The sequence below is a fragment of the Homarus americanus genome, unplaced genomic scaffold (assembly GCF_018991925.1).
Source record: "Homarus americanus isolate GMGI-L3 unplaced genomic scaffold, GMGI_Hamer_2.0 scaffold31037, whole genome shotgun sequence".
NCBI classification, from domain to species: Eukaryota; Metazoa; Arthropoda; class Malacostraca; order Decapoda; family Nephropidae; genus Homarus; species Homarus americanus.
In genome coordinates, this window is record NW_024722227.1 from 27603686 (window position 1) to 27626462 (window position 22777).

Below are 22777 nucleotides of genomic sequence, written 5' to 3' on the forward strand. Positions count from 1 at the left end.
AACCTGACCACTTACCACCTAACACCCACCACCACAATAACACCAGATATAATACCAACGCTCACAGCTACACTAATTGAGATATAAGAAATTTAAACTACACAAGGTGAGAAACGAGAGCGTCCAACTCCACCAGGTGAGAAAGGAGAATTCCCAACAACATAACATCAGATGAGAAACAAGAACCCTCTTGTATAAGCATCTGAAGGGGCACTATTCAGTCGAGTGTCCTTACTTGGAGCTGGCGGACGCTCGCCCCATAAGGGGTCACAGCTCAAGATTGAAGAAGCCTCAAGTCCAGAAAACTGTGAGGGCAAACTTTTTCGGAGTGAGAGTTATGAACTTTTGGAACAATCTGCCAGAAAGTGTTGTGACGGCACCGAGTGTGAGCTCTTTTTCAATTTAACACTTGACCAACACTGGAGCAGGTTCAGATACATTCAGGAGCCGGTGTATGCCCAGTACTTGCCAACAGTGCGTAACAGAGACGTGACCGATCGCCCAAGCGGCTAACGAGCCGATCAGTGGTGAAGAGGATAAAGTAAGAACCCTCTCAACACCCTGTGAGGTGAGAGACCTGGCAACTAGGACCGTGTGGTGGAAGTGTAAACACCACAGATTGTGACAAGCCGGAGACCAGGGCTGCACCTTGGTATGGAACCTTCTGCACCTAGGGAAGGCTCCACTTTCAACTCCCCAAACAGTTTACAACACCGGCTGGCCTGCGACCAACGAGATTACTTCCATATCTGTAGTTAATTTATCTGTTAATCCATGTTGGTTCTCTTTTGTATTGAAAGCTTTTGTTAATCAAGTGACTCACTCCCCAATTTCACTATATGTAACTTTTATCATCTCTGTTTATTGTACATTTTCAACCTTTTGGCTCCCATGTTCTCTCAATAAACCGTTCATTATTGTTATTATTATTATTATTATTATTATTATTATTATTATTATTATTATTATTATTATTATTATACACACACACACACACACACACACACACACACACACACACACGACTACAACCAAACGGAACGGAACAAAACAAAGAACTACTGTAGGATAAAAAGTAAATGAACTCCTTTGAACATTATAACAAAATGGATTAAATTTGCCTGGAGTAAAAGTAGTGAACGAAAATGAATGAAGTAAAGTTAAAAGATAATTGTTTGTAACTTTTCTGTGTGATCAATTGAATGAGTGACTCGTCCATTTTTTTCTATTAATGAGAAAGTGTAGATTATTGTGGTCAAGTTGCTGTGTTCTGTCTTCCTTCTTCCCACACTTTTCTTCCCTCTCTCATACTCAGTTCTTTATTAACTTTTTCTGTCTATCATTTGAGCGATATTTCTTCTATTTTTCACTTGCAGAAACGGCTCATTCGCTAGGCCATGGTAGGACGCCACCCTCCGGGAGGCTCCACATTGTTTCACTGTTCAGTCCCCAAAACTTCTTCTTCCATCAATAGTTCATAAACGGTGTATGTAAGTTCCACCATGTTTTTCACTACAACGGTACAGCAAAGTATATTTTTTTAGCATTAAACTGTTATTATTTTATTGTCTAATCATCACTCCATATAACACCACCCATCATCACTACATATCACCAACCATCATCATCACTACATATAACACCATCCATCATCACTACATATAACACCATCCATCACTCACTATCACTATAAACACCACCCATCATCACTACATATAACACCACCCATCATCACTCATCCATCATACACATATAACACCATCCATCATCACTACATATAACACCATCCATCATCACTACATATAACACCATCCATCATCACTACATATAACACCATCCATCATCACTACATATAACATCATCACTACATATAACACCATCCATCATCACTACATATAACACCATCCATCATCACTACATATAACACCATCCATCATCACTACATATAACACCATCCATCATCACTACATATAACACCATCCATCATCACTACATATAACACCATCCATCATCACTACATATAACACCATCCATCATCACTACATATAACACCACCCATCATCACTACATATAACACCATCCATCATCACTACAGATCGGTAAAGTAGTTTCCGAGATTCTCATGCGGACACACACACACACAAACAGACAGACATACTTCTTTGTTTTATATAGATATAGATTAGTCAAGTTATTCCGGTTTTATTTTTTGTGGTTTCATTCTAAATTGTTTATTAGTTATTGTTTATTTAGTGCCTTTTATTATAAGTTGTATTTCATTCCGTGGCCTCAGTATTGTCCCCTGAGGTATAGTATAAGAGAAAACGAATTATTTCTTCTCATTTTAGGTATAACTGCTTGAAAATAACCTGTGGGAGAGACGACGATGAAGTGGGAGAGATATCAATTATAGTGATGTGTTTAGATAGATTATATACTGTAGGTGTAGTAATTTTTTGTGAGTTATTCTTAGGTAATACTTAATAACAGCAGTATGTTTGTAGTCAATAATTCTTAGATAATAGCTAACAAGAACACAAAAATCTTCACGCATTCTTTCTGCGTTTACATTGAAGTGATTTTTTTTAGATAATGCAGAAAGAGATAAAATTAGTGTTACTATCAGATCTAATCACAAAGACGTCCTGTTACTAGAAATTACAAAAGATATTTGAAGTAGGACGTTCTACACTGTTACAGATCACGTGATTCAGGATAAACGCTGTGTGGTAGAGAATTCCACATAAAAACGATCATAGTTGATTAATGGAAGGTTTCAACTAGTGTAAAATTGAAGTATCTAACATTCTTTGGAAGGGGTTTACAAAACGTGTTTAATGCAGAAGTTATGACTCGGTAAACTTCTAAAAACACCGAAACAAAACAGCATCAAGGTTAAAGAGTTTAATGGGGTTTGTTATGGAGTTTAAGGCCATAGGGTGAGGAGGAATAAGATAATAGTTGTATATGGGTGTTTATTTAACATGGAGAATCACAGCATGAAAACACAACATCAGGAGACCAGTCAGCGTTTTCTGTTGTACTTCGAAGTCTCTCCTTGTGTTGCCCTGGAATACAAAAATATATCAGATTTCGGTGTCAATCTTCTGAATGACAATGAGAATAAAAAAAAGAAAAATATTTGATAATAAAAAGATGAAATGTCATGAATCTCTGTACTGAAAACAAACTTACCGCTTTATTTTCCATAGCCGCCATATCCACCGCCACGACCACCGCCGCCATAGCCACCACCACGGCCGCCACCACCACCACCACCACCGCCACCATATCCACCGCCGCGGCCGCCGCCTCCATATCCACCACCACCATATCCGCCGCCTCCATATCCACCGCCGCGACCGCCGCCTCCATATCCACCGCCGCGGCCGCCGCCTCCATATCCACCGCCGCCATGTCCGCCGCCGCCGCCGCCGCCGCCGCCGCCATATCCACCTCCACGGCCCCCGCCACCATATCCACCACCCCCACCACCATGTCCTCCTCCACCATATCCACCACTAGGTGCGGGGCTGGCCATGGTGACAACACAGCAGGCGGCCAGGAGCCACAGGGCGATGACCTGAGAAACACAACAGAAACAACAACATGAGGATGGATGAAGCTCAACACTGGTCAGGGAGAACTGGTGTAAAGTTGTCAAACGATCAAATATAACATTAATACTAGAATCATGATACAGAGATGATCTGGAGACGGATATGTCAACGACGGAAGTAACAAGAGAGAAAGAAAATGATTGATAACTGTGGAGAAGGAAACAGAAAGACACTCCAGGATGAATTTAAGATTACAAGAAGATGATACAAGAGAAAAATCATAAGTGTCAGAGTTCATGTGTACACCACTTAACAAATACTGTACAGTGTTGAGGAGGTACAGTTAACCCGTACGCTATAAAACCTTAGTTGCTGAAGATATTTCCCCAAATAATTTCAATAATAAGAACAACGCTGTAGTCAACTCACCGTCTTGGAGACCATGATGATTCTCAGGTCGATCTTCTGATAGGTGAGGAAGCTGGAGACAAGTGAAGGCACTCGTGTGTGAGCGCCAGCGACGACTGTGCCTGGCCTGACTCCACGACGGACTATATACCGGCATCCAGGAGCAGGGGATGACCTGGCATGATCCATCACAAAGACGGCTCATACGACAACACTAGCTGACAAGGCCGGTTTCTCAACTCACTCTTAAATTGTCACGTGATTCCCACTATTGTTGAAGTCAATCAGTGCTAAAAGCGGTGTTCATATTGGTTGGTTCTTCTCGGTGTCATAAATATTATTTCTAACTGGGTCGTCTCGGTAGATCCCGAAATAACGTTCCTTCAGTTGTGATACACGAACTTATAGTGTTCTTTTAGCGGTATATCGTAGACAGAAGGAACCCTTTTATCGTAGACAGAAGGAACCCTTTTATCGTAGGCAGAAGGAACCCTTTTATCGTAGACAGAAGGAACCCTTTTATCGTAGACAGAAGGAACCCTTTTATCGTAGACAGACGGAACCCTTTTATCGTAGACAGAAGGAACCCTTTTATCGTAGACAGAAGGAACCCTTTTATCGTAGACAGAAGGAACCCTTTTATCGTAGACAGAAGGAACCCATTCATCCTAAAACTATATCTTGCGCTTGTGAGACCTCATTTGAATTACGCAGTTCATTTCTGGTCACCGTACTACAGAATGGCTATAGAATCCCGAGAAAGTATTTAGAGGAGAATGACAAGACTAATCCCGGGAATTATGAACCTCGAAAGACGTACAGTGAGGGTCGATATGCTCGAGGTGTATAAATTAAAGTCAGGGTTAAACAAAGGTGATATAACAAAGGTACTCAAATTATCCAACCAGGAACGAACTCGTAGCAATGGTTTTAAATTAGACAAATTTAAATTTAGGCGCAAAATAGGTAAACACTGGTTTGGAAATAGAGTAGTGGATGAGTGAAACAAGTTACCAAATATCACCATTAACTCGAACACGCTGGATAGCTTCAAACATAGGTTGGATAAGTGATAGGGGTTGGGTATAAACGGTACTGCCCAGTATGGGCCAATAGGCCCGTTGCAGTTTCCTCCATTCTTATCTTTTTATGTTCTTTATTGACAAAAAAACACACTTAAATTCAGATATTATTGTGACTTCAGCAGCGCTGTGGGAACTACATACATCAACATATCACCAGTTAGTCAGTGAGGAAACTCGCTGATTGGACTGTCTAATACAAGTAGGTGTGTGGATATAACAACTTGATGTGACGAGGGATTAATCAAGTTTTAAGAAGAGGAAGAAAAAGGAATAACAGAGACTTGAAAAAAAAAACTTTACAAACAGACGCTGATCATCCTGACACGTGAGGCAAGCTGGCGTCATGGATAAGGTGCGAGTGGCTCCGTACCCAAGGTTAGGTTAGGTTAGGTTTGGATAAGTTAGATCAGGTTTGGCTAAATTAAGTAATAATATTCTAGGCTTGGTAAGGCAAGTAAATATATTTAAACAACTGAAAATATCACTTCAATATAACACTTCGCTACACTTCATTGTCTATAAATGCAACAATTAACACAATGCAGATCTGAGGGTCAGTTCCACCTAGTGCTCCTGAACACTGAAACATAACAATACCAACCTGGTCATCCACGTCCACTAATATCATTTGTCTGTGAGTGTCAACCAGCGCAGTAACCTAATGTCTATCCCAGATTTTAGAGCATCTGACAGTAGCGAAGAATACGAGTTTAGTTTACCTTCTATAATAGCATTATTCCTTCAGCGAGATCACACACACACACACACACACACACACACACACACACACACACACACACACACATACACACACACACACACGAAATCTGTCTTATCGTAATGCTCCCTCTATGGGATTTTTGTAATTCATAAATAAACAGTGTTGGTAAGAAGACATTGTAGAATTTGCCGTCGTGAACCAGTGAGATTATACCCTACTTAATTTTTAAATGCTCATTAGTATTGTATTTATTAACTTATTTAACAGACTTTAATTGCCAGAGTAGTAAAACATTAGTATATCAACACTCCAGGATGTGCCAACGATAATGGAACTCTTTTTGTTGGGAATTCCGTTCAGGTAGTGATGTAACACCACCTTCTGGCCCCGGGATAACGCTGGTCAATCACTGTGACTGTTGTTGCCGTCCAGCTAGTGTTGCTGTGTGGTGGACGCCCTTCAGTATGTCAGTATATACCCCGCCATGGAGTGAGGCTGACACAGTCGTCTCCAAGATTCACGTAGGAGAACCTTCACCTGTTTCTATTTTGATGCAGGCAAAGGAGAACAAGTCCCCAGGATCACAATTGGTGACCAAGACGATAAGTTGAGTGTGTCAGGTAACCTCAGAGTCTGTTACTGCTGGTCTTGAAATACACCTGTCAGTTATGAAGCTTAGCCCTCCCATCTCAGTTTATTTCACCTGATAATTAAACACCCTAATGCTAACCTAATCTAACCCTAATCTACACTAACTAAACTAATCTAAACAAGCCTAACTTAAACTAATTTATCCTAACCTAACCTAACCTAACCTACATTCAACCCCACCAGCCTCGTGCTACTTCATATCTTCACTTGGTTTAAAATTAACTTATTGTAAATTCAACATCTTTTCACTTTAGGTTTATTTGTAGAATTAACATAAGGTTCTGCATCCCGTCAGGTGCTCGAGGTAAATATTTAATTCTTTGTGTCTCAGTTGAAAGTCACACGTCAGGGAACAAAAACTCTGGTATGTTGTGTGTTATTCATTCAGTTCTTGATGGTCGTTTGGCTGCTGGTGGTTGTCATCTTTACCCTCGTTACATTTGACTATGGTAGCGGTGATATGGCATTGGCGGCCAAGGTTTCAGTAGATATGGCGGTGGCGGCCAGGTGGATATGGAAAATAACAGAGTAAGTATCAATCAGAAGACTCTCAGTGTCATACTATAATCGTAACCTCCTGAGTATACCTGAGTGCCGCACCACCTCCCTCCTTCCTCCTCCTCTATCTACACTTACTTATTTTCCCTTCCTCCGTGTTTCTCTTTTGTCTTATATTTACCTGGAGTCGCTGAAACATGTATTCCTCTGCCATCCTGTCCGCCTTTTTACCACCACACCACTTAAAGTAGTCCATCAACCTCCTCTTCGATCTTTCTTCATATTTACTCTTCCTCCGTATCTCTTTATCTCACCCATAGCTCCCATGATGTACCCGAGTGTATTCCAAGCAGCCTATTCGATTCAATGCGGATACAGCCATCAAGCACACTCAAAGGCAATATGGCGAGCAATACAATTTAAAATGACAAAAAAACATTTCCATCTCCCTCTTTTATGCTAATCTTAACACCACTGAGATTCTAAACTTTCCTCGAATTATATTTATCTGTATTTAGTTCCAGTTCTCCCGTAAGTCCACTCACAGCTAGAAATTTGTCTCACTCTCCTCCCTTCTACAGGATCTCATTTATAAGTGTTTAATAAATTCATCTCTTCCATCTCCCGGGTAGTCCATCTCACACAAGACATCCGACGCATCCCTAATAATATATTTATTATATTATTTATCTGTTTGTTTTTCGGTTGTCTTTTCGTCATTTTGAATGTTATTTACTGTCTGTCAACGGTAAATTAAAAGGATCGACACTCTGTCATTTCTCACACCGAGTTGCACCAGTAAACCGCAAAAGCCAATGAAACGAACGAGAGCACGTACCTAACACTAACCGCTAGACCAATACAATACATTTGAGGCTATTTGTTCATGTGTGTGTGTGTGTGTGTGTGTGTGTGTGTGTGTGTGTGTGTGTGTGTGTGTGTGTGTGTCTAATGTGCTGTAAAATCGTTCATAGATCTTAATTTTTTTTACAATTAAAAAACAAACTTTGAAAATTATCTGCATATAATTGTTCTAGTAAAAAATCTAGGTTTATTGTTTTCTCTATGGGTAACTTAATCTTGTTACCACATTAATAAGATAACAAAATTAGTCTATATATATATTTTTTTAGATGTTAAGTATAATTATGTAAATGTGAGATTGTGTGTAATTATTGAAATATTGCTAACAGTGAGGCAGATCGGGGAGACATATTAAGGACTTGTGTGTTTATTGATAGAAGCATAATAATTTGGCACTCTAGTTTTGTATTACCCTGTTGTTAATATGCGAGTGAACAAGCATGGTAGAGACTAGAGTGTCGCACACCTGACACAGCGCGGGGTCAATCACACCCTTCCTAGAGCAGGGGGTTTGTGACAAGCAGAATTAATGACCATCTTCAGTAGATTTGGCTGAACATCCCCTGGCTGAACAAGGTATAGACTGACATCAGCCAAAATTCGGAGTAGGGATAAAGAACACCCTCCCGCACCTAGCCATTGACGTGCCCCTATGGTCTACTCCACCAGCAAAATAAAACAAAAATCAGGAGACTAAACAGGGAACTCACTAACCAGACCTGCACTCCTACCTCCGAAAACAAAAGGTGGATGTGAAAAAGGTTCGGAATGTTAAATAAATATGTAGGAATCGCCCGGGCTCACCTCCAGTGACCCTGGTGCTCCGAATAGGGAGGCATCACAACAAAGGTTTTTTTTTTCTGTCGGAGAAAAGGAAGGATGCCTGATGTACCCCCGCGGAGAACCTGGACTTTCTATGTGAAAGGGATCCCCGGGGATAATCACCTGGCTGCCAGATCTGAAAGCACTACATCGTTTGCGGTGCACCTACCCCCGAGGTCAACACCCCTCCCTGTGTAAGTGGTGCTCTTTTTCTTTCTAAACCCTCTATACATGACCCGAGAAAAGGGCGAGAGCATCCGGTGAATATTTGAGAGTCCCACGTCACCAGCGTGGTAGGAACTCCATTGGGAATCGTCATCTGGTGGCGCGCATCCAAGGAGGGTGAAGCTGGAGCAAGGTATCTCCCCCAGGGAACTACACAACTGACCGTGGAAGCCTATATACTCATCCTCGTTTTCATGCCTCGACTAAAGTGACAGCCTAGTGCGGGGGATGGGTCAGAATGCCGACGACCGCCCGGGTGTCCTAAAACTCAAGGAGATGGGACCTCCCGCAGGGATCGCCAGCTAGCCAACAACAGCTAGGGGATCGCAGCCGAAGCAGAACGAATCTCCATGGCGTGGCTCTAAGACGCAGTTAGCCAGAGCTCTACACCAGCAACGAAACGACACTCCTGGAAACGAGCAACCGTTACACAAACCTAACCATTTGGGTCCCCCGCCTGAAGGCCGAACTGAGGGAAAAAGACCAAACACAAAATAAAAGGTACTCATGGGAAAGGAAGCACAATGGGCTATCCAGCAAGAACCACTGAAGGTGGCGGAGGCAAGTGATCCCATAAATAATAAAAATTCCGATCTAAAAAATGAGGATCACCAAAAATCCCGTTATTCCCCGGCAAAAAAACTCACCTTAGCAAAAAAAAATTAAAAATGGAGAAAAAAAACCCACAAAACATAATTCTGTAGACAACACAGGAAAACACCTCCGCACCCCGCAGAAACTGTGAAGCAAATGAGGATGGTTAAGCCTGAACTGTCCTCATCCGACTGTCTGTATCCGATCGTGTTTTCTTGTAAGTAATTAGTAGTTCTTTGTAGAAAACTTTCAAATGACGAGGTATAACTTAGATATTTTGACCACTATGAACACGTCCAATAAAAGGCAAAGAGAAAACACAATGCAGGGGGAATATTGTCTTCAGGCGTTTTTGTATAGTAAAATGTAATTACTATTGACTTCAGAATGCTTCCTAATATCAAGTGCACATGCCCTGAAAATGGCCTCAAAATGTCCATGATATTGAGCAGATTTCAAACAATTTTCCCCAACTGGTCTCACTGTGTTCGCCATGTTCCCCCAACCACAACTTCTTGGACCCCCCTTTGATATTCCTGGATCCGCCCCTGCAATGTTCCAATTAATGTTTAATGAACACATATATATGTAAAAATCAGTACTTATTTATTAATTACATCAATCAGTTGTTGTACATAGTCAGCCAAAGATCCACCGACCCCACCCTGAGTCTCTTACTGGCAATTTTACCTGGCAATACTTGGTAAAGGAAGGTTGTATGTAAAGGTCATTGGTGGATCTATCACTGTCAGGATAAATATTAAACAAACCAAAGGTAAAATTTTCATAATAATAAACTATTCATTGTTATATAAGATCATGAGAAGTTTCCAAATGTTGTTACATTTGTTTAAATAATGAAGAGAATTTGATGTGAGAATATTGTGGCAGTTCCCGTTGTAGTTGAGTTGCCAATTCATTAATATAATTTCTTCATTATTTAACTAAATATACGAATGTTTGGATACTTCTCATGATCTTATATAACAATGAATAGTTTATTATTATAAAAATTTTACCTTTGGTTTGTTTAATATTTATTCTGACAGTAATGCAGCCGAAAATAATTCCACCAATCACAATCACCTAAACATACAGCCTTACTTTACCAAGTATTGTCAGGTAACATTGCCAGTAAGAGACTCAGGGTGGGGTCGGTGGATCTTTGGCTGACTGTACAACCGCGATATTGATATTCACACGACCTCCTTTACACTTAGCATATTGTTTCATAGTGATAAGGGCATTTAGTTTTGCATTTACAAGAAGTTTCTACACTTTGTTTTGGTAAGGTTCAATTTTGAAAATAGTCTTTCAGCGTCTGCGTTAGAGTTTGTCAATGCCAAGACGTCCAACGCAAATCTCCTAATTACATCATATTTAAGGTCCCTGTCATCATCTTTCATTACTTATAAAATGTTAAAATATCCAAACTTTTTGTTTCGTCGTCAATTGTCTCCCAGCACAGCCTTGATCCTTTAACTCCTGAAGGGTTCCATTAAAGATCCTTGGCACCAATTCAACCAAGTCTGACAGTGATTAAGAATAGAGACTATCTTAAGAACGGGATCATTGGTGTTAAACCTATTTATTTTCTGGACACATTACCATCAAGAAGTTTTTGCATCTAATATTAAGGTTTGATTTTTTGCAAAATCCGGTCTATTTTTATATAGTTGGGCAATTTCTTCCTTTATTATTATTTGGTATTTAGCTCCTCCCCCCCGCCCCCCCCCCCCAAAAAAAAATGAAATTTCCGATTGACGGATAGTGACACGTCACTAATCCGATGGCGTCGTATCCGTTTTCTTTCATCTCACTAGAAGAAGCAATTCCCGACAAACGGCAGCCCTGGGCTCAGGTGTGAGAGTCAAGTGTTGAAGACGGCAGAAAACGGAGTGAGGGATGACTGATGCAATTCCTGTCGTAGTTTTTAGTTATTTTTATATTTTGTGTTACAGCTAAGAAGCTTAGTGTAGCCTATTTTTGCTTCAGCAAGTATAGATGTCATAGTGGTTCCTATTTCTCCTCCTATTTGGGACCTCAAAGCGCAGGGCAATAGCCCGCCCGGGCACAGGTGGTAGGTAGACCCACTACGGGGCCTGGGGGGCGAAAAATAAGAGGAAAGAGAAATTAAAAATAGAAAAGAAAAAGATTATATTAATCTACACCACAAAGATGCCGGAAAACCAGCTTTTGAGGTGAGACAGATTGTAAGAGTATGGAAACACAGAAGAAGGCAGAGCATTCCACAGTTTGGCTGTGTGGGGAAAGAAGGATGTACTATAATGGGCTATTCTAGTGTGACCGACATCGGATAAAAAAGCAACCTAACCACTGACCTACAATGGCAGGAATAATTTGACACTATTCTACTCTCATACAGAAACAGTAACCTCTCCATCCTAAACAAACCCAATACACCAATACCCACCTCCTCTATACTAAAACACGGAGCCGGACACACGGCCAGTATACGCGGCCTGGTGTGCCCCGGTAGTGGGATGAACCTTAATCTCTGTCAAGCACACTGTTCGGCAACCATCCGCACCGTTTTGGAGTTAGGTGGTGGTGGCACCAGGCTCAACTTTACTATAAGGTCTTTAAACACGTATTCTATATTGATAAGACAACCATGTGTCCAGTAGGGGATGGAGATGTAATGCTACACGATGGAACATATAAGAATGGTGAACCTTAATAATTACTGTATCTTCCTCTCTACTACACTGAGAGATAATGTTCTCTTGGGGGTTTATTCTCTCATTTATTTTCAACGGTAATGATAATCTGACTCCAGTCCATTGATCCTGGCCTGACGTGTTTTAAATTCTAAGTTTGTATATTGATCCTGGTTTGATTTTAATGTGGTTAGATGTTCATTGTTATGTTGTTATTTTAGCCTTTTAACCTGGTAATTACGAGGTCTTTATGATGAATAAAATCGTCTGACCAAATACATTAAACTCGGCGTCCCTGTAGTGAAGTGGTTAAGGAGTGTCGCACCTATTGTAGGTAATTTATTCTGGATAACCACACGATTTTATTCAGCTAAGAAAAACCCTTGCCACTACATGTGTTAATAATACTTCAGCAAATTTCCTTCAGATTTAAAGTGACATTTATCGAGTACCATACCTTAAGTGTTGGGTGTTTTCAGGATCTTTTAATGTTTTTGCTGGGAATAGACATGTAGATAAGTAAATAAACATACCTGTATAGTGATAGAATTACTAAGTAAAATTGTCTTACACGTTCACATTAATTCAACATTATATACCATTTATGTATACAATATACATAAGAGTTTAGGGATACAAACAATAGTGAGAAGATTTGACCAAGGACATCCCAACAGAACCTGTATACACTCCGTCCCAGTGAGGTCCTTAAGCTGGTAGAGAGGATGGGATGTCTACAAACAAAACACATACCGATAGTTGTAGTGTCAAGAGCTGCAGACGTGAGGGCGCTTGAGAGTAAAAGTGGGGTACTATTTTTGATACTAGTCCTCTAGCAGAAAGGACCAGGCAAAACGGGGAGCTTGATGGCTGAGGATGGGTTTTACGTTCACCTGGGTGTTTTGAGAGATAGCTGTGGGAGAGTTGAGACTTGCTGGGTTGAGGTTGTGAGTTGGATGGTGCACAGACTTGAAGGGTAGTTTTGGTTTTTCCTCTCGGTACATTACTGATTCTGATAACAGGAAAACTATGTAGGACAGCTGTAAGCACTAGTATCGCATGGAGGCCTAAAACAAAGCCTTTGCGCTGTGCACCAAGAAGCCAAGTGGGGGAGTCAGGAACTAACCAGCTGGCGCCACAAAGGTCTTAGAACATTAAATGTATTTATCAAATTAATCCATGCACTGTTGACGAAGTTAAACGTCAGTATAATATTAACGAGAGTTATCTTGGATAATTTCCCATTTCAAAATATGTTACGTGTGTGCTTAGGAACTAATTAAAATACGAAAAATTATTAACAATAACCGGAAAGCCGAGAAGAACGTTCGTGTCCGGAATTAAAAACGTAAATAAATAATAAAACAGTGCTAGTCTTACCCTAAAAGGAAATAAAGGACAATCGGAGTATATTTTAAGATTTTTAAAGTAAGTAGTTCCTTAGAGCGGCAGACATGCTTGGAAGCAGGCACTAGTCACTCTTGGTTCTCTCACCCACATCAGCGGACATGTCTCCCGCCGATAGAACGCCCCACGTGGCCACATTACTTGGAGGCGCTTACAACCGTGCTCACAAATAAGTCCAGTTCGATTGCATACAGTGTTTAGAGATGACGGGGAAGGAAAATCAATGTTTTATTGGGTAAATCAATTCAGTTTTTTGGGGGGATGGACCCACTCGGGATGGCGGTGGAGCTGGAAACAGGATGCGGTTGGCTGTAGGCTGAATTACTCCGGGGTCCCACGAGGAAGCACGCAGATATACGGGCGACCTGGTTTTCACCCGGATCTCCCAGGATAGACAGACGAGTGCCACACGCGTGTAGAAAAACCGCTGGTAATGGCACCAAGCGACAACAGCTCAGGAGTGTATACAATGTACGGGAACAATTTCATAAAATGAGGAAAGCTCGATCTTATTCCTAGTTGGGCGGGGTTACCCCTGTCGCTCTCCCTCTCATACAGAAAAGGGAGAGAAGCTCTCCCCTGGATGCAGCACGAGTAAATTGAAAGGTTGAGCTCTGAGAGAAATCCCCATGGTGCTACCGAGTACAGTCTGCCCACCGAGTATCGGTACCGATTCTTCTACTAGGTACCTTCAACTTTGGGTGTATGACGTTTGTCTAATCAAGTTCTCGTGTGAGGTCGACGATCCTGACTTTACACCAGTCGAGTCGAGACTAGTCTCGCCATTGCAGTTCACATCAAATTATTTGTATTTTTCTAGAAGCTGTTAACTCCGGGAGTCTTCCTTTACCAAGTATTGCCAGGTAAAATTGCGTGTACGAGACCCAGGGTGGAGTTGGTGCATCTTCGGCGGACTGTACCCGTCATCGGTACGGCCCAAAAGGCGAGGAGAACTGGAGTGGGGGATCCTGCGTCACCTGGTTCTAGAGCGCTGGTGAAAACAGCTCAGGAGTTGGCATGGCCTTCAGGTGTCCAGGTTGATAAGCGAAGTAGGTAGGGTCTGATTGGAGTCGGACCAACGCGCTGGGAGAGCAGGGTTAGCCTGGTTAAGCCCGGAGGGCGCCGCGGCTGTAGTGACAACCGGCAATTGAGCGGGTGGGGCTCAAGTCGGTGACTGGGTCAGTGACGACGGCAATCCGGGATCCGAAAAAGCTCAACAGGGACTGAACGGTCACATCGCCGGAGGAATGTTTGGTGGGGAGGGGGGGCGCGCGCGCACACGTGGCACTAGGCCTGGCTGCGACGAGGTAAGAGGCCTAGGAGCGACGGCATAACGTTAGAGGATCACGTTAGATGAAAAGTAGGCCATGCCGGGACAGGCGTGGCCCGAGAGGGGATGGTGAAGGGGTCAGCATAGCAGTGCTGCCAAGCAGATGTCAGAGGGGGCGATGATGGATGAAGAGGTCTTTGGAGGGGGGAATCCTGTCCCCCAAGAAGAGACTGACGTTCATTGTAGTACCGAGAGTTAATATTGTGCTGGTCACTACAGCTGCTGTACTCGTTTTAACTACCGGTCCCATACCGTCACGTTGTCAGTTTATAAACGAGTATCATCAACCCGAATCTCAGGAACACCAGTACAAGTTACGGTAATTACTGTATTAAATAGTTTGCCGTTTCGGTGGAGACCTTTCCAATGCTTTATTTTATTTGAATAAGCCGGTAGGAATTCCCTTCGGTTATATTAAGAGTAAATGACGACCATGAGTGCTCAAAACATGTATCTCGTTAATCATTGTAGGAGTAGATATAATGAAGACTTAACAATACGGCTTTAGTCAAGTTCGTACGGGTATGAGAGTGTGATGAAAGTAAACTAATCACCATCAAACTATTAAGGAAAATGTTAATGTCGAAAGTCATTTTAGGTATTAGATTTTATTAGATACCGTAGAAGCACATGAAGTTATGTTACCGAATGTATATAATTTATTTAAGTTTTTTCAGCGACCATATCCATGCAGAACATGTTCACGTTATCCTCTGTAGCCACCATATCCGCCATGGCCATGATAACCTCGCCCACCATAGCCATAATCATCACGTCCTCCATAGACGTAATCGCCACGTCCTCCATGACCATAATCGCCACGTCCTCCATGACCATAATTGTGTCCACCATAGATATCATCATAACGTTCGTAACCACCGTGTCCACGACCACCATATCCTGGATCGGGGATAGAGTCAGCCATAACAGCGGCCATTAGAAGTGAAACGGACAACACTGCGATCACCTGGAGAAAGAAAAAAAAAAGTTTACCAAATCAAAAAATTAGATACAAGTCGAACACAACTACAAAATCACCGAGAAACACAAAGTTCAACGAATAGACTTCCCGTAAAATAATAAGTTTTTATATGGCTTACCATCTTGTACATGTTGAGTGCAGGAAGGTCCGGTTGAGACTGACTTTCCAACTGCCTCCTGCCGCCTTTATAGTGTACCCTTTGATGACGTCACCACCACCATCAGTCACAACCGAACCAGTCATTCAGTCACTCAGTCAATTTAACATAAATGTCATGACCTTACACTGTCGTGTTACATTTCCTCCATTCTTGTTGCCTCTGGTGACTGTTGAGATAACTGAAGAATAAAAGGAAACTTTTATATTTGTTTACCTTATAATAATGTTTCTCTTATATGTTGATGTTATGATGTATTACCGAGCCTCAACAATTTGGTCTTTTCGTCCATATTCTTATTTAGTGAATAAATTAATCAAAGTAATAGATTAAGAGAGATACATTAGTCTTGTGTGTGTTAAGTCTTATCTGTAGTGAGGCAGTAATTATGGTCTTTCTGTGCACTTTAATACAGTTTATTGTACTTAACCTAATCCAACCAGACGTAGCGTAACCTAACTTACCTATCCCAACTTAACGTAGCGTAACCTAACCTAACCTAACTTAACCTGACAGCATAACCTAACCTAACCTTACCTGTCACGGGTGAATCTAGGATTATTCCCGGTTTCATAATTAATTTTCGTCAACTATTTCTGTTGGTTTTTATGTTCGCTATCTATCTCCTGTACTGTTTTAATACCAACTGTCATACGATGTGCTAATCCTCTTATGACTCAGCCATTGCCCCTTGTCCCTTTATTTCATTGTCCTGATTATGTAGTTTTTTGTGTCAGGTGCAGGAAGAAATTGTAACTTATACTTCTCTGTCTGGTAAATGGGTCGCACAGAGATGGTTCGTCAACTCGTTTCATCAACACGGTGCCGGGTTCAGCTGAGAGTTCGTACACCTTGCATTATACCCCTTTTAATATGTTACCCTCCAGCCTTGCCTTACATCTATAGTACATTGTATTTAGATAATCTGATCATACAATTTTGGTACCTTGTTTTATATTTTATGTCAATATTAGTTTAGCTAGGGTTGTTTATTTGACTCTTGTGGTAGCGCGTGTGCCCTGAGCCAGTACCGGGGAGACAGGTAATACATTTGCTCTCCACTCGTCTGGGTCAAATTCAATTTCAAAACATTTATTGACAAATACATCAAAAGGAGCTGGTTAGCATGCTAACTAGCCCACCCAAAACTAGTCTTAACAAGAGCTCTTTAAAATTGTACTAATCATAAATGAGATATGTTTACAACAAATAGATCTGCATAAAATCTATAATCTTATGTTAAACTTAGCATCTTCTACAGTCTAAGATATTTTTCAGAACCATTTCATTTTTATTTTCAGAACCTCTACTGCCAAGATTGTTATGCCTAGCATTCAAATCACCAATTAGTAAACAATCATCAGCAAAACTAATGTCCGGCAGATCATCAACTGTCAAGGAATCAGCGTGCACATAAACATTTATAATGAACAGTGTAGCATCTTGAAGCGTAATACTAACACAAATACTCGGTACCATTTATTTTTAGAGCGGAATGAATATCTTTGATATAAGTCGTGAAACCTCAATAATTTCCAGTCAAATCAGCTGGCAATTCAAAACTTTGATAACCTCTTAGTTGCAAAGATATTCCGTTTGTCCCAACCTCTTGCAAAGCCGCAACATTAATACTACTAGAATGAACATATGCATGAAGATCCGTTAAACTTTATTTTTTTTCAAACTATTAACATTCATGGAAATTAAGCTGACATTATGACCCATTAGAATAAATTTTTCCCTCTTATTCTTCACCGAAATAAGAACATTCTTTTTGACGTCGTCCCTTAGATTTTCCATATATTCCAAAACAGTCAAGAATGCTCGTCAGATCACCGAGCGTTTTCTTGTTTACTTCATTCTCTCTAGAAACCGAACCAACTCTATTTCCTAACAGACCATGATTACCATTTTGCTCTAGATTGCTATCCACAATAACATTATTTGATTCCGTCTCTACTAATGTTTCATTTTCTCTTGAACAATCTTTATTAACAAGAGCAACATCACTATATGGCACAAGGTTCACCAAGCATTTCTTGATATCCAATACTTTTTGTCTGAGCTCATCAATCTCCTTACGGAGTTCTACTAGACTGTTAGGGGCTGTAAGGTTATTGCCCCCGTTGCCTATGTCCTTCTGTGCTGCTGCATTACGTATTTCCATATGCTTTTCCCACACATTTACAGCACTTGGTGTGCCTGCAATATCGCTCCTTACAGTATTACCTTTATCCTCTCGATTAGTGGACTGAGATCGTGATTGCAATGGACTCCAGTCTTTTTCATCATTACATTCTCAAAACCTTCTGCAGTTAAATACCTAACTGCTTCCTCATCCTTCACATTAATGTAAGGAATATGTTTACCCTCTTTAAAGAGCACTTGATACCCTTGTTGGCGCTTAGTGAGTCTAACTGACCACTTTACTGCCATCTAAACCATCAATGGCGTCTACACTTGTTGTACTGATCATGGTTGAAGTGACTCACACTGGGTCTCGTGCTCACAATTTTGTCTGGCAATGCTTTAAGTACGGCTGCGTGTAAAGGTGATTAGTGGATCTTAGTTTCGGCTTTATCACTATCAGGATAAATATTAAACAAACCAAAGATACTTTTTTTTAATAAATTCATTGTTATTTAAGGTCCTGAGAAATTTCCAAATGTTTGTACATTTGTTTAATAAATAAAATTTGACGAGAATCTTGTGGCAGCTGTGGTTTTAGTAGAGTTGCCAATTCATTAATAAAATTTACTTTATTATTTAAGCAAATCTACGAAAATTTGGAAACTTTTCAACCTTAAATAACAATGAATAGTGTATTAATATAAAAATTCTACCTTTGGTTTGCTTAATACTTAACCTGAGTGATACAGCCGAAAACAGCCACCAATCACCTTTACATGCAGCCTTACTTCAAGTATTGCCAGACAAAATTGTGTGCAGGAGGGGTGGGGTCGGTACATCTTTGGCTGACGGTACGTTGACTACGTATCTCCGCCAGGAAGGACGTCCCCCATCAACCTCCTCGTCGCTGCAACACTCATCACACGCACTAAAAGTTTGTCCCTTTATACTGCAAAAGCCTACCAACACCCTTTCCTCCTGACCAATCTCTCCAGACATTTGACTTATTTGGGACCTGTCACACCTTGCCATTAGCAAATGTATTGTATCGGAAATTCCAACCCTACACTATCATGTCATTATATAACTTGCCGATGAAATTCATGGTCCTTCAGGTACTTAATCCATTTTATGCACGTCGACTACGCAAACAAACTCTAGGCGCTTTAAATCACTTTTGCACTACGCCTTGCACAGGATGCTCAATAACCTAACCCCATTTTATGACAAATTTAAGAATAAAAATTCTTGATAGGGACTTCAAGCCAAGTGTCTCGCCAGAAAAATAATTCGCAGATGTATTTCCAGCCACACGATTCTATTCTCCCAGCCTTACGGATCATGGGTCACGTACGGCAAACACGTGGTAAGAGGTAATCTCCATCCATTACCTTAAGGCCACCGACTAGCCCGCTTTTAATGCAAGCTGTGTCAAGGATCAATCCAATACATTGCATGTTCTGCAATTGATATTTTTCGGTGCTGCCGATTAATAATGGTCATGTTACAAGAGAGTCTACACCTAGAAACACTGGTTAATCACGGTAAATTAGGTTGATTTGCCTGTGCCGATTCAGTATTTCGAGGGCTTTTTATTCACTGCATCACAATCATTTAAATAAACCAGGACAAATTCAGATCAGTTACATTAGTGTGTGCGAATAGGCGACGGCCAGGAGTGTTCAAACCACGCATCTTAACTCTAGACGTAACAGTACGTCTCAGGTTACATCCGTACGGTTATGAGCGCGTGTGAAAAATTAAACCGTTCTGTTTTTAAACTATTGAGTTAAAGAATAAAGTAAGAAAAAAAAAAAGTGGGTTTTATTAAACACAATAGAAGCACAAGAATTTTTATTTTTTAAGGTTTATAAATTCCTTGGCGTTTTCCTTACGACCATATCAATAACGTCCATAGTCACCGTATCCTCTGTAACCTTCACCATAACCCCCATGAGCATAACCTTGTCCTCCATGGTACGAATCACCATGGCCTCCGTAGTCATAATCACCACGACCGCCACGTCCACCTTGGCCATAGGAGTAATGACCTCGACCGCCATATCCACCACGACCATAGTCATCGTGTCCTTGGCCATAGTCTTCGTACTGTCCATAGCCACCATACCCAGGATCGGCCATAGCAACCACCACAAGAAGTAAAACAGACAACCAAACGATCACCTGGAAACGAAAAAAATTTAAGTCAATAATTTAGATGTAAGTTTTCTACAAAACCATCAACATCCACAAAGTTCAATAAACTTACATCACGTACAGTAATGAGCTTTTATTTGACTTACCATCTTGTGCATGTTGAGTGCAGAAAGGTCCAGTTGAGACTGACTCTCCGGCGGCCTCCTGCCGCCTTTATAGTGTACCCTTTGATGACGTCACCACCACCATCAGTTACAACTGAACCAGTCATTCAGTCACTTAGTCAACTTAACATAAATGTCATGACCTTACACTGTCGTGTTACATTTCCTCCATTCATGTTGCCTCTGGTGACTGTTGAGATAACTGAAGAATAAAAGGAAACTTTTATATTTGTTTACCTTATAATAATGTTTCTCTTATATGTTGATGTTATGATGTATTACCGAGCCTCAACAATTTGGTCTTTTCGTCCATATTCTTATTTAGTGAATAAATTAATCACGAGTAATAGATTAAGAGAGATACATTAGTCTTGTGTGTGTTTAGTCTTATCTGTAGTGAGGCAGTAATTATGGTCTTTCTGTGCACTTTAATACAGTTTATTGTACTTAACCTAATCCAACCAGACGTAGCGTAACCTAACTTACCTATCCCAACTTAACGTAGCGTAACCTAACCTAACTTAACCTGACAGCATCACCTAACCTAACCTTACCTGTCACGGGTGAATCTAGGATTATTCCCGGTTTCATAATTAACTTTCGTCAACAATTTCTGTTGGTTTTTATGTTTGCTATCTATCTCCTGTACTGTTTTAATACCAACTGTCATACGATGTGCTAATCCTCTTATGACTCAGCCATTGCCCCTTGTCCCTTTATTTCATTGTCCTGATTATGTAGTTTTTTGAGTCAGGTGCAGGAAGAAATTGTAACTTATGCTTCTCTGTCTGGTAAATGGGTCGCACAGAGATGGTTCGTCAGCTCGTTTCATCAACACGGTGCCGGGTTCAGCTGAGAGTTCGTACACCTTGCATTATACCCCTTTTAATATGTTACCCTCCAGCCTTGCCTTACATCTATAGTACATTGTATTTAGATAATCTGATCATACAATTTTGTTACCTTGTTTTATATTTTATGTCAATATTAGTTCAGCTAGGGTTGTTTATTTGACTCTTGTGGTAGCGCGTGTGCCTTGAGCCAGTACCGGGGAGACAGGTAATACATTTGCTCTCCACTCGTCGAGTCAAATTCAATTTCAAAACATTTATTGACAAATACATCAAAAGGAGCTGGTTAGCATGCTAACTAGCCCGCCCAAAACTAGTCTTAACAAGAGCTCTTTAAAATTGTACTAATCATAAAGGAGATATGTATACAACAAATAGATCTGCATAAAATCTACCGTCTTGTGTTAAACTTAGCATCTTCTCTAGTCTAAGATATTTTTCAGAACCATTTCATTGTCTCTACTGCCAAGATTGTTATGCCTAGCATTCAAATCACCAATTAGTAAACAATCATCAGCAAAACTAATGTCCGGCAGATCATCAACTGTCAAGGAATCAGCAGGCACATAAACATTTATAATGAACAGTGTAGCATCTTGAAGCGTAATACTAACACAAATACTCGGTACCGTTTATTTTTAGAGCGGAATGAATATCTTTGATATAAGTCGTCAAACCTCAACAATTTCCAGTCAAATCAGCTGGCAATTCAAAACTTTGATAACCTCTTAGTTGCAAAGATATTCCGTTTGTCCCAACCTCTTGCAAAGCCGCAACATTAATACTACTAGAATGAACATATGCATGAAGATCCGTTAAACTTTATTTTTTTTCAAACTATTAACATTCATGGAAATTAAGCTGACATTATGACCCACCAGAATAAATTTTTCCCTCTTGTTCTTCACCGAAATAAGAACATTCTTTTTGACGTCGTCCCTTAGATTTTCTATATATTCCAAAACAGAGTCAAGAATGCTCGTCAGATCACCGAGCGTTTTCTTGTTTACTTCATTTTCTGTAGAAACCGAACCAACTATATTTCCTAACAGACTATGATTACCATTTTGCTCTAGATTGCTATCCACAATAACATTTTTTGATTCCATCTCTACTAATGTTTCATTTTCTTTTGGACAATCTTTATTAACAAGAGCAACATCACTATATGGCACAAGGTTCACCAAGCATTTCTTGATATCCATTACTGTTTGTCTGAACTCATCAATCTCCTTACGGAGTTCTACTAGACTGTTAGGGGCTGTAAGGTTATTGCCCCCGTTGTCTATGTCCTTCTGTGCTGCTGCGTTACGTATTTCCATATGCTTTTCCCACACATTTACAGCACTTGGTGTGCCTGCAATATCGCTCCTTACAGTATTACCTTTATCCTCTCGATTAGTGGACTGAGATCGTGATTGCAATGGACTCCACTGTCTTTTTCATCATTACATTCTCAAAACCTTCTGTAGTTAAATACCTAACTGCTT

The 22777-nt window shown here is 40.6% G+C and overlaps 2 protein-coding genes and 1 long non-coding RNA gene across 3 annotated transcripts; all 3 read right to left on the bottom strand.

The window, feature by feature from the left end:
- Window positions 1–2961: 2961 nt before the first annotated feature.
- Window positions 2962–3263, bottom strand: LOC121862596. Its single transcript, XR_006088261.1, has 2 exons — window positions 3196–3263; window positions 2962–3068 (listed from the first exon to the last, which is right to left on the bottom strand). It is a non-coding gene; the product is annotated as an uncharacterized LOC121862596 (long non-coding RNA).
- Window positions 3264–15438: 12175 nt separating this feature from the next.
- LOC121862597 (glycine-rich RNA-binding protein 2-like) lies at window positions 15439–15974 on the bottom strand. The gene is made up of 2 exons (XM_042360910.1): window positions 15947–15974; window positions 15439–15813 (listed from the first exon to the last, which is right to left on the bottom strand). Exons 1-2 carry the CDS (start codon window positions 15956–15958, stop codon window positions 15553–15555), a joined length of 273 nt encoding a protein of 90 aa, XP_042216844.1. The 5' UTR covers window positions 15959–15974; the 3' UTR covers window positions 15439–15552.
- A 3980-nt stretch (window positions 15975–19954) lies between these two features.
- LOC121862598 (neuropeptide-like protein 31) lies at window positions 19955–20502 on the bottom strand. The gene is made up of 2 exons (XM_042360911.1): window positions 20419–20502; window positions 19955–20299 (listed from the first exon to the last, which is right to left on the bottom strand). Exons 1-2 carry the CDS (start codon window positions 20428–20430, stop codon window positions 20018–20020), a joined length of 294 nt encoding a protein of 97 aa, XP_042216845.1. The 5' UTR covers window positions 20431–20502; the 3' UTR covers window positions 19955–20017.
- Between the last annotated feature and the right edge of the window lie 2275 nt (window positions 20503–22777).